Source organism: Cetorhinus maximus, chromosome 6, assembly GCF_964194155.1.
Source record: "Cetorhinus maximus chromosome 6, sCetMax3.hap1.1, whole genome shotgun sequence".
In the NCBI taxonomy this organism is placed as follows: Eukaryota; Metazoa; Chordata; class Chondrichthyes; order Lamniformes; family Cetorhinidae; genus Cetorhinus; species Cetorhinus maximus.
In genome coordinates, this window is record NC_135884.1 from 98,567,720 (window position 1) to 98,581,178 (window position 13,459).

At 41.0% G+C, this 13,459-nt stretch overlaps 1 protein-coding gene across 3 annotated transcripts in view; it reads left to right on the plus strand.

Moving 5' to 3' along the window:
* Positions 1 to 13,459, plus strand: part of LOC144681968 (pleckstrin homology domain-containing family G member 4B-like) — a 338,637-nt gene that overhangs the window by 154,161 nt on the left and 171,017 nt on the right. For all 3 annotated transcript variants that reach the window (XM_078544151.1, XM_078544149.1, XM_078544150.1), the window contains exons 7-9: positions 591 to 677; positions 10,267 to 10,383; positions 12,145 to 12,243. In XM_078544151.1, coding sequence (XP_078400277.1) covers positions 591 to 677; positions 10,267 to 10,383; positions 12,145 to 12,243 — 303 coding nt within the window. The remainder of the gene's footprint in view (positions 1 to 590; positions 678 to 10,266; positions 10,384 to 12,144; positions 12,244 to 13,459) is intronic.

Here is a 13,459-nt window from a genome sequence, read left to right on the forward strand (position 1 = left end):
CATTTAAGGCTGTGATAGACAGATCTTAGTTAATCAGGAATATGAGGAGCTGGCAGGAAAGTGGGGTTGAAGCCCAAGGTCAGCCATGCCCGTATTGAATGGCGGAGCAGGTTCGAAGGGGCCATATGGTGGTCTCCTGCTCCTATTTCTTGTGTTCTTGCATTTTGTACACAAGCACTTGGTTCATGGGTTAGTTTTAAATCTCCTTAAGCCATATATTATAGTTTTTTTGACTTATCATTTATTGTTCCAAATGAAATTGATAGCATATGGAATCACCAAAAATTACATAATTATAATGCCTCTTAAACTGAATATGGATTTATGGATGGTATAAGCTTTATCTGGGAAATATTGTGCTAAATTTAAAGCAACTTTCCAGTGTGTTACAGAAACAAGTTTAAAACTACAGTGTTTAAATATCATATGTTTTGTGCTAATGAATACCTATTTAATATTCCAAAAATGTGGGCAACAGTTGTTCATATAAAATGCTTTCTATTAAAATAGTCTTCAAGTATTGTGATAAGCTGTAAAAGCTAACTAAGATGTACAACATTGCATTGACTATATTTCATACTTCTTTCCAGGACACAGTTCCCAATGCTGTCCACACTGTTTTGCTGCTTGTTGAAAGGGAGCTTACATTCCGATTTGAGAAACCATCTTCCATGCAGGCATGTGTTGAATTTTAGAAAATGTCTATCTACGCTTTCCTAATTTGATTCATTTCAAGTAAAATGTGTCCACATGGGATGACTTGACTGTAAGGTTGACACTATTGAGGTACAAACGTATATAATGCATACAATTACACTCAACAGTAGTCTGAATTCCAGCATTAAAGTAATGGAAGATTAATGTGTTTGGCGAAACATATGCATAAATAACCTATAGATAAATATAAAATCATAAATATTGTTAAACAAAGTGGGTGTACAATGAATAGATGCTGCAACAAGTACAATAAATGTACTTGTCGACATTTTTCTTTCTGTCTCACTTCCTCCAAATGAAAGGCGTGTCTATAGGTACCTGCATGAGCCCCAGTTATGCCTGTCTCTTTATGGGGTATGTGGAACGTTCCTTGTTCCAGTCCTACTCAGGCCCCCTCCCACTCGATGTCCCCCTCGGTACATCGATGACTGTTTTGATGCTGCTTCGTGCTCTCGTCTGGACCTGGAAAAATTTTCAATTTTACTTCCAATTTCCACTCCTCCATCACCTTCACATGGTCCATCTCTGACACTCCCCTTCCCTTCCTTGACCCCTCTGTCTCAATTTCTGGTGATAGATTGTCCACCAATATTCACTACAAGCTCACTGACTCCCACAGCTACCTCGACTACAGCTTCTCACACCCTGCTTCCTGTAAGGACTCCATCCCATTCTCTCAGTTCCTTTGCCTCTGTCGCATCTATTCCGATGATGCCACTTTCCAAAACGGTGCTTCTAACACTTCTTCCTTCTTCCTGAACCGACGTTTCCCACCCACTGTGGTTGACAAGGCCCTCAACTGAGTCCGACCCATCTCCCGCGCCTCAGCCCTCACACCTTCCTCTCCCTCCCAGAACCATGATAGGGTCCCCCTTGTCTTCACTTTTCACCCCACCGGCTTCTGCGTTCAAAGGGTCATCCTCCGCTAACTCCAGCATGATGCCACCACCAAACACAGCTTCCCTTTATCCCCCCCCTGTCGGCATTCCGTAGAGGCCATTCCCTCCAGGACACCCTGGTCCACTCCTCCATCACCCCCAACACCTCATCCCCCTCCCACAGCACCTTCCCATGCAATCGCAGAAGATGCAACACTTGCCCCTTTACCTCCTCCATCCCCACCGTCCAAGGGCCCAAACACTCCTTTCAGGCGAAGCAGCGCTTCACTTGCACCGCCTTCAGTTTGGTCTACTGCATTTGCTGCTCCCAATGCGGACTCCTCTACATTGGAGAGACCAAACGCAGACCGGGTGACAGCTTTGCGGAACACCTTCGGCCTGTCTGCAAGCATGATCCAGACCTTCCTTTCACTTGCTATTTCAACACACCCCTTTTTTATTCCCTTTTTTTAATATTCATTTTCATTTTTTAATTTTTATTTTTTATCCACATTTTTATTTATTTTCATTTTTATTCATTATTCTATCCCCACCTTTTATCCTATTTTCAATCTTTTTTCCCACCACTGTCCCCTTCCCCCACCCCACTCACACCAGGGCCATCTGTCACTTGTTCATGTTGTTCTCTCCAGAGTTCTTACCCTTATCCTGCTATTATCACATTCTGCTTTCTGACCTCAATGCCACCATCAGCACCTCCTTTAGCCAGTACCACTACCATTAACACCCCTTTGTCCTTTTGTTCATGACATCTTTGGCAATCTCTCCTTTGCCCCCAACTATCACCGGCCTTCTATCCAGCTTCACCTGCTCCACCCCCCATAAACAGTATAAATTTCACCACATTTTTACTTCTCTTTAGCCCTGAAGAAGAGTCATATGGACTCGAAATGTTAACTCTGTTTTTCTCTCCACTAGACCTGCTGAGTATTTCCAGCATCTTCTGTTTTTGTTTCAGATTTCCAGCATCCGCAGTATTTTGCTTTTATTTTGCTTTCTGTCTCTGCATGAAGTACTTCCATATTCTATTTACACTCAGTTCTAATATCAAAACAACAGAGTAATTCCCAAAATTTGGGTGCTAAGGCCCTGACTATTCCTAATATAATGGCTGATATATAGAAACTCAATGCTAACTTTAAGTTTGCAGCTGTTTTGACATTGGGATGGGGGGACTGATTTGCTGAGATTATTGGAACAGCCAGAAAGTCGAATAAAATCTGCAGTTGGGTAAACCAGTAGATAAATCCATAACAGATAAACGAATGATGCAACACTGTTAGGAAAATTGAACGTCCTAAGTCCTCAATGAGTGGTATGCAAACAGCTAAAAGTGAAGCAAAATTCACAAGGTGGTATATTTAGCAAATAGCATGTCAAATTACTGGAGCAATTATGAGCAAAGTGCTCATAGAATATTTAATTATCTTGCTAGGTCAGTTGAATATAAGTTAGAAGATTTTATATTAAAACTGTACAACTCCCTGGTCATACCAGACTATGTATACTGTAATAAAAATAGAAAATACTGGAAATACCTTGCAATCAGGCAGCATCTGGGGGAGGGTGGAGAGAGACATCTGGTTAATGTTTCAGGTCAGTGACTTTAATCAGAACTCTGTTGCAAACAGTGTTCAGTAACACAAGGGAAACATTCAAGCTATGAAAACAGTGAAGAGTGAGACTTACCCCTGGTATTATTCAGCTTTGAAAGTAGACATAATTAGGGAAACCTTATATAAGTTATAAGAACATAAGCAATAGGAGCAGGAGTAGGTCATTTGGCCCCTCAAGCCTGCTCGGCCATTCAATAAGATCAAGGCTGATCTGCCCCAGGCCTCAACTCCTCTTTCGTGCCAGCTCCTCATAGCCCTCAACTCCCCGATGTTTCAAAAATCTATCTACCTCCTCTTTAAGTACTTTCAGTGATCTAGCCCCCACAATTCTCTGAGGTAGAGAATTCCAGACATTCACTACCTCTGAGAGAAGAAATTCCTTTGCACATCAGTTTTAAATAAGTGTCTCCTTATTCTGTAACTATGTCCCCTAACTTGAGATTCTCCCACTAGTGGAAACATCATCTCAACATCTACCCTATCAAGCCCCCTCAGAATCTTGCATGTTTTAATAAGATCACATTTAATTCTTCTAAACTCTAATGAATAGAGGCCTAACCTGTTTAGCTGTTGTTGATAAGTCAACCCCTTCATCCTAGGAATCAGCCCAGTGAATCTCTTTTGAACTGCCTCTGATGCCAGTATATTCTTTCTTAAATACGGGGACCAAAACTGTACACAGTACTCCAGGTGTGGCCTCATCAACACCCTGTACAGTTGTAACAAGACTTCCCTATTTTTAAACTCCAACCCCCTAGCAATACAGGTCAAAATTCCATTTACCTCCTTAATTACTTGTTGCACCTGCATGCTAACTTTTTGTGTTTCATGCGCAAGAACACCCCGATCCCTCTGTGTTGCACTTTTTTGGAGTCTCTCTCCATTTAAATAACAGTCTGCCTTTTGATTTTTCCTAACAAAGTGTATTACCTCACACTTTCCTATATTAAACTCCATCTGCCAAGTTTTTGCCCACTCACTCAACCTGTCTATAACCCCTTGCAGATTCCTTATGTACTCATCACAACATGCCCTCCCACCTATTCTTGTATCGTCAGCAAATTTGGATACATTACACTCTGCGCTCTCCTCCAAGTCTTTAATATAGATAGTAAATAACTGAGACCCTGGGACTGGTCCTTATGACACTCCACTAGTTACGTCTTTCCAACCTGAAAAAGACCAATTAATCCCTACTCTGTCTTCTGTGTGCTAACCAATCCTCAATCCGTGCTAATACTTTGACCTCCAAACATTTTGGGCAGAATCCCACCCCTGAATCATTCTGATGTATTTTCTGCTCCTCAGAAGCAAAATATCCCCAATCAAAGTCATGAATGACATTCTCTGGAATCTTAACCATTGGAAATTATCCCTTCTTGATCTCTGTGCAGCTCCTGACATGGTCAATCACACCATCCTTCTCCAATATCTCTGTTGCCCAGATCAGATAGTTTACAACCTCAATGTTCTATTTATCCCTGAGTAATCTCAGCATCCTAGTCAACTCCCAGCTAACCATATAACCCTTTATCCTCTCCATCACAAAGACCTATTTTGACCTCCACTTGCCTAACCTCATTTACAGTTGAAACTTTCATCCATGCCTTTGTCACTTCTGTGCTTGAGTTCCTGCGCACTCCTGGCTGGCCTTACATTTGCCACACTTTGTAGACAGTAGCTTATCTAAAAGTCACTACCCATATCCTGTCCTGCACCAAGCCTTACTTAACTTTCATCCCTGACCTATTTTAGTTTCTGCTCTCTCAACTCTGGAAATGTAAAATTCTTGCTTTTGTGTTTAGATTCCTTTAAGTCCTTGCCACTCCCTATCTCTGTAACTCCAGTCATGCAACCAATCTTTGTCCTCCATCTTTGAACTCTCTAAATGAGATTAGTTTGCATGATCTTCTGACAGTTATGCTGTGGATCCGTGCCCACCAGGTACTGGATTGTGACTGCCCGTACTTATTTTGTGTACAATGAACACATATAAATGTTCAAATTTAGATTAATGAGATATAAAATCTGTGATTCCAGACTTATAAGAACAATAATAATTTCTCCAGCTTATTTTTGCTTTCTAATATTCCTTTCCATAAGATCCCATAGACATCACCTGCAGCCATATTATAGTTAGATATTGAGTAATACTTATATTTGTAAATCATATCAGGCTCCTAATTTTTTCCTCAGATTTATGCGATAGTAATAAAAAGCTTTTGCATTTACAGCAGGTCATCTTAACCTTTTGATTAGATTAGTTGCTACTTACTGTTGAATGTTACTCTCTATTTGATCAGCTAATGCAGATATGAAAAAATAGCCTCTACTTTGAGTTGGTCTGCTAACTGTTCTTTTCACTGGGGGGTGAAACTTGACACACAAGTTTGAACATTTTTGTAGTTTCTGTATGTTTTGCCCCTTCCCCTCTTTATGTTGGTTGAGGAATCAGAGCAACATGGTTATTTTAAGCCTCTATAAAAAGTTTCGTTTGAATAGAAGTTTCACTCCAATTCCTGCCAATTTTATGTCAACTTTAAGGCATAATTTGTTGTTTTTAAAGTAACTTGCATAAGAACTTTTATTGGTTTGATTTGTAGAGTTGAAACAGAGTTAAAAGAAAAGTCCACTGTTACGAACCATTGAAGTACTGGTTATAGGGCATATAGCAGTTAGATATGTAAGAGCACTAACCTGCTTCACAGATGTGAGTCATGCTGTGATTTTCCATGCAGTAAGTTACCATTCATAGGGAGTATTGAGCTAAGGCGAAGTAACTCCCCACAAGGTTGGAAAGAGGGACAAACTGAAGAGAGATTGCAGAATAACATTAATGAAGATTTTTTGAGCAGGTTGCTGGCTAATTCTGTTAACCAGCAAGTAATGTGTGATAACAATAATGCATAAAGGAGAAAACAGATATCTAATTATTCATCTTTGTGGGAGCTTTGTGGTTTGTTTGTACAGATTAGCGAGAGTTAATTCTGGTGTATTACTTAATTAAGGTGTATAATGAAAATCTTTACAGTGAAGTATGATATATGCTTAAATACAAGTAAAATTTCCAGGATTATGTTACGATTCCCATGGGGGAACTGTAAATTAAAATAACCAAATGACTGCAAAGAGGAAATTACCAACAAGCTTCCACTTTTGTAGCTTTCACTTTAACATTATTTGGAACCAATGCAAATTAAATATGAATTAAGATGCAAATGTTACTTCAAATAAAAAGGTAAATTTCACTTTAAACAATCGATACAGCAAAGATATGTCTCACAATCACAAGCACTCACATCACTTCCCACAGACATGTGGCACCACATGCAGTTCTCAAGTTCTCTAACTCGGCCTCTGGAATCTCTCTCTTTCCCACTCATTGGATTAGGCCCTCGATTTGCATCCACCAGCAACTGTATTCTATCCGAGATCCCCTGAGACAGTCGTCACCCAAATGACATACTGCTGCAGAACCTCCTTAGACTTTCATGAAAGTCTTGATGGCACAGATTCCCCAGAGACTCCTTTATACACTCCCTTTTAATAAACCCCATTAAACTGTCTGGCTGGCTCCGGCAAGACGCAGTAGCAGTAAAATTGTCCAATTCACAATCCTTACTCAAACCTGACTTCAGCTTTCTGTCCTGTTTAACTGTATTACACATATGGCTCCTTGTAATTGTCTTCTCTGTACCCCACCTCTGCTGCAGCCCTCTTATCATCTTTACGGCAGTGGCTTCTTTGTCTGCCTTCTCTGTGTCTGGCCACAAGGCTTTTTTTGTATCTTCCTTCTTGTTGGTATTGCTTACAGGTCAATGGTTGTCAGGTCACACAGACTATTATTTCTTATTATTCAAGAAAATTACAATTGAACCCTTCACAATTGATGCAAAATCTTAAAAGTCCTTTTCAAACATCCTAAAAAACAATTACAGATTCCACAGACATTTTAAAGAAATTGCAAATTTTCTATACTGTACTGCTTCCAGCCAAAGGTTAGCACAATATTTCTTGTAGGTATAAAAACAAAAAGCTAAAAGCTACTGCGGATGCTGGAAATCCAAAACAAAAACAGAATTACCTGGAAAAACTCAGCAGGTCTGGCAGCATCGGTGGAGAAGAAAACAGTTGACGTTTCGAGTCCTCATGACCCTTCGGCAGAACTGAGTGTAGTTAGGAGAGGGGTGAAATATAAGTTGGTCTAAGGTGGGGGGCGGGGGGAGAGAGAAGTTGAGGGTGGGGTGGTTGTAGGGATAAGCAAGCAGTGATAGGAGCAGATGTCAAAAGATGTCACAGACAAAAGGATCAAAGAGGTGTTGAAGGTGGTGATATTATCTAAGAAAAGTGCTAATTAAGAATGGATGGCAGGACACTCAAGGTACAGCTCTAGTGGGGGGGGTGGAAAGACTAACATAGTTTTAGTTTTAGATTTAAAAATAATGGAAATAGGTGGGAAAAGAAGAATCTATATAAATTATTGAAAAAAAAAAGGGGGAGGGGGAAGAAACGGGGTGGGGATGGGGGGAGGGGGAGTTTAAGATCTAAAGTTGTTGAATTCAATATTCAGCCCGGAAGGCTGTAAAGTGCCTAGTCGGAAGATGAGGTGCTGTTCCTCCAGTTTGCGTTGGGCTTCACTGGAACAATGCAGCAAGCCAAGGACAGACATGTGGGCAAGAGAGCAGGGTGGAGTGTTAAAATGGCAAGCGACAGGGAGGTTTGGGTCTTTCTTGCGGACAGACCGCAGGTGTTCTGCAAAGCGGTCGCCCAGTTTGCGTTTGGTCTCTCCAATGTAGAGGAGACCGCATTGGGAGCAACGAATGCAGTAGACTAAGTTAGGGGAAATGCAAGTGAAATGCTGCTTCACTTGAAAGGAGTGTTTGGGCCCTTGGACGGTGAGGAGAGAGGAAGTGAAGGGGCAGGTGTTGCATCTTCTGCGTGGGCATGGGGAGGTGCCATAGGTGGGGGTTGAGGAGTAGGGGGTGATGGAGGAGTGGACCAGGGTGTCCCGGAGGGAACGATCCCTATGGAATGCCGCCGGGGGGGTGAAGGGAAGATGTGTTTGGTGGTGGCATCATGCTGGAGTTGGCGGAAATGGCGGAGGATGATCCTTTGAATGCGGAGGCTGGTGGGGTGATAAGTGAGGACAAGGGGGACCCTATCATGTTTCTGGGAGGGAGGAGAAGGCATGAGGGCGGATGCGCGGGAGATGGGCCGGACACGGTTGAGGGCCCTGTCAATGACCGTGGGTGGAAAACCTCGGTTAAGGAAGAAGGAGGACACGTCAGAGGAGCTGTTTTTGAAGGTAGCATCATCAGAACAGATGCGACGGAGGCAAAGGAACTGAGAGAATGGGATGGAGTCCTTACAGGAAGCGGGGTGTGAGGAGCTGTAGTCGAGGTAGCTGTGGGAGTCGGTAGGCTTGTAATGGATATTGGTGGACAGTCTATCATCAGAAATTGAGACAGAGAGGTCAAGGAAGGGAAAAGAAGTGAAAAAAAGAGATGGACCATGTGAAAATGATGGAGGGGTGGAGATTGGAAGCAAAATTAATAAATTTTTCCAGGTCCTGACGAGAGCATGAAGCAGCACCGAAGTAATCATCGATGTACCGGAGAAAGAGTTGTGGGAGGGGGCCGGAGTAGGACTGGAACAAGGAATGTTCCACATACCCCATAAAGAGACAGGCATAGCTGGGGCCCATGCGGGTACCCATAGTCACACCTTTTATTTAGAGGAAGTGAGAGGAGTTAAAGGAGAAATTGTTCAGTGTGAGAACAAGTTCAGCCAGACGGAGGAGAGTAGTGGTGGATGGGGATTGTAGGTAGTTGAGATAATTAGTTTGGGATGATCTATATATGTTAGCTATATAGAGTTGATTTCGCTTTGCTTTGTGGACATTTTTAAGTTGGCTTTTGAGAATTCTGTTTATCTAGTCAGATGGGCATAAGGACTGAACATTTGTGGACAGATTTCAAGCCAACAAGACTGTATGCTTTCTGGATGGAAAACACTTGGAGGTTGGCTGCCATTGTAGATGTGTCTATTTTGGAGATGCATTGTATGCAAGGGTTTGTCAAGAAATTTACAGGTTCCCTGGGATAGCTGACTAACAGTCCCTTTTATGTCTCTGTGACTCTTCCTTAACTCTTTGTTTATTTGTGCCTCTCCCTCTGGTTTGTACTTTTACCGTCTCCTTAGGACCAGAATTCCAGGTGGGGAAAATAAGGTATGAGCAGGTGGCAGAATCCAGTGGTATGCTGCAGAAGGGAGTGAGTAGGACAATATGCAGGGCCTAGAGCTGGGAGGGACTGAGAAGTTTAGTCTTTGGTCTGTTTTGTATTTATTCTTCACTCAATCATAGGATGTCAAACCTGAGCTGTGGTGGCCCAAGAAAAGAAGGGATTGGGCAGATGGGATACTGCCTACTCAAAGGGACATATTACCTAGGCTACTAATTTTGTTTGGAAAAGTAGAATATTTTAGAGCAACTGAGAAGATTTTAATCTAAGATTGTATCTTATGGAAATACAATGTGTTTCTTTCTGTTGATTATGCGATTAGCATTTTTATATGGTAGAGTGGATAATCAAAAGCCGTGCTGGATGTATGCCAGTGAAGTTTTGTTCGGAGCGGTGTGATTGGTTCTGTCACAAGGGACAACAATCAGAAATATGGTTTTGGGGCTTGGTTGGTTCCTGATTTGGAATCTGATCAATTAAAATTGGTAATTTAAATATACAGTGGGATTTAGGATCTAAATACTTGTAATTGATTGATTGCAATCAGTTAATCCAATTGATTGAAAAGATTTTATAACTGTATGAGAAATGACATACATTTGCACAGGTATAAGATTTTTAATGTTACAAATGTGATGAGTTGAACGATGTCTTTAGTTGACTTACAAACTTAATTTTCATGACTTTTTAGTCATTTTAATCATATTTTTCAAATAGTTTTTATTTCTCCTTAATTTTATATTTAACAACTTTCAGTTATATAAAATCTTAACTTTTACTTTCTGTGTACAGTTTGAACTTCTTACCTCATTGAAGTCACTGCACAAACACGTGGAAAGCAATCAGCTGCCACCAGAATTTGAAGGAACTTTCCCCTATTGCCATAGTAACTGGATGTGTTTTCGTATGGTAAGTAATGGGTGAATAGGATCATACGCTGTAAGTTTGACCCATAACAGCTGGATCTGATCACCAAATTTAAATAAGTCAGAATGTAATGACTAAAATTAGAAACAACTAAGACCCAAGTGGAAATCCATTACCATTTGTTATTGTTTATGAGGTACTGTTTTGTGTAATTAGACTTCAAGGGTAGAAATTCATCTTGGGCAGTGGCTCAAATGGGCGATGTCAGGTTGATCACCTGCTATACACGGTGTCTAATATTCAGTTCCGTTGAACTGTGCATAATGGGCAGATGATCTAATATAGCCCGTTTTGTGACCCAAGACAAATTTCTGACCCCAATCCGTCAGTCTCTTAAAATATGATAGTTAAAACTTAAATTTAGTAATAATTGGTAGTACAGAACTTGATAATTGCTGAAAAAGAGACATGCTTTTTGAAGCTTTTTGTCTTGTACTCATCAGAACAGACTCAAGAATGCCCAATTTCAAAGGGAGCAACAATTTATACTACGTGAGAGAAAAGGGTGATGATTGGTTGGATAGGGACTCTGGTCAAGGCGTTGCCATGGAGAATGCACCAGCGAAATATTGTCCCCTATGCTTTTGTTTAATTTAAAAAGGGCACGAAACATTATCTTTCCTCCCATAATGACATTACAGCAGTATATCACATGATATGTGGTATTCAATTTTGTAACAAACTGCTGTTACATCAGCATATTACATTTTATTACGTGGAATTTCCTCTTGTTTATAGAATTACAATACCTACTTAACTGACCAATTTCTACCCCCAGTGAATTTTTCAGCATTAGCGTCATTTATATTCTGGGTGGTAAGTTTTCATAGCCATTGCTTATGATTGGGAGTTTGTCTGCTTGAGGATGAGAAAAGGCTTGCTGCTGTAGGATTTAAATGGCCGGACGTCATTAGGATCTTCTCTTTAGCAACCAGAACTGAAAATCATTCAACAATGTCTGGGATATTTACTTTGAGGCACATGATTTTCCAGGGCTTAACTTTCCAATAGGAATCACTGGAGAGCAATCAGAAGAGGAAAATGTTGCTGATTCTTTCCACACCACAGCCCAGGGACACTGAAAAAATTGTACTGTGCAATTAACATTTTGGGTGAAAATAATTAATTCAGCAGAGACCAGGAATTGAACCTAGAAAACCTTGGGTTGTGCAGCTCAGTGGCAACTATGCATTTACTCATCTCACCTGCTTGGAGTAAAGCTGTTGGACCAAGTGTTTTACAACAGTGACTTTCAAACATTTCTGAGCGAAGAATCTTCCTTAATTACTGACGTTGACCTGGGATGCCCTACTGTGACCTCCAAAAGACATTGTCAGCTACTCAAAGTAAAACATTGCCATCATTGTTTAAAATACACCACTCCTAGCACTGTCCCGATCTCCCCAAGAGCCATCCTCCCTTTTTGATTAATAGCTTATTGTTTATTATAAGCTAATTCATTTGAAGAACATATTCCGTTTAGAAAAAATACCATTATAGTGTGTAAACCGTTGTTTCCTCCATTAAGAAAGTAAAAGTAACATCAACAGCAAAGTGTAGTAGTAAATATGTCAAAAGTAATATGCATCAATTTGGAACAAGATTATGAATAACCTGTCAAACCATTTTTTTGCCCTTCTATGTGATCTGGAATGCGTTTAGTCTTTACTTTTGCCATAATATAATCAGATTGAAATAATGTGCATTTTAAATTCTATTCAACTGATTTCCTTGTTCCTACAGAAACTGGAACAGCTTATGCAGGGATGCAAAGCTGCAAGGAGTTTCCTCCAGAGCAACATAGAGAGCCTGAAATCATGTAAACTACCAGAAACAGCTGAGGTAATTGTTAAACTGTTATGTGAGGAAACTTGTTACTTATTTTAAATTTTTTCACAGGATATGGGTGTCACTAGCTAGGCCAGCATTTGTTGCCCACCCCTAATTGACCTTGAGATGGTGGTGGTGAGCCACCTTCTTGAACCATTGCAGCCTATGTGTTATAAGTGCACCCACAGAGCTGTTAGGAAGGGAGTTCCTTGATTTTCACCCAGTGGCAGTGAAGGAGGGGGAATGTAGCCACAAATCAGGTCGGTGTGTGGCTTAGAGGGGACCTTGCAGTTGGTAGTGTTCCCATGCATCTGCTGCTTTTATCCTTCTAGGTGGTAGGGATCACGGGTTTGGAAGATGCTGTTAAAGGAGCCTTGGTGAATTTCTGCAGTGTGTCTTGAATTTGGTACAAGCTGATGCCACTGTGCTTTGATGATGGAGGGAGTGAGTGTTTAAGGTGGTGGATGGTTCTTGCCTGGCACTTGCATGACATGAATGTTACTTGTCAGTTATCACCCCAAACCTAATGTTGTCTAGGTCTTGTTGCATTTGGTCAACGTACCATTTGCCTTCCTAATTGCATGCCGCACTTGCATGTTCGCTTTCAGTGTCTTATGAACAAGGACACCTAGGTCCCTTTGAACATCAACACTTCCCAATCTCTCACCATTTAAGAAATATGATACCTTTCTGTTTTTCCTACCAAAGTGGATAACTTCACATTTTTCCACACTATATTGCATCTGCCGTGTTCTTGTCCACTCACTTAGCCTGTCTAAATCCCCTAGAAGCCTCTTTTCATCCTCCCAACAACTCACATTCCCACCTAGTTTTGTGCCATCAGCAAGCTTGAAAATATTACATTTGGTTCCTACATCCAAATCATTGACATAGATTGTGAATAACTGGGACCCAAGCATTGATCCTTGTAGAACCCCACTAGTCTCAGCCTCCCAACCTGTCCATGACCTGTTTATTCCTACTCTCTGTTTTCTGTCTGTTAACCAGTTCTCAATCCATGCCAGTATATTACCTCCAGTCCCATGCACTATAATCTTGCTGACTAACCGCCTGTGTCGGGCATTATCGAAAGCCTTCTGAAAATCCAAATGTACCACATCCGCTGGTTCCCCTTTATCTATTCTGCTAGTTACATCCACAAAAAAATCTCTTAACAGGTTTGTCAAACATGATTTTCCTTTCACAAATCCATGTTGACTCTGCTCAA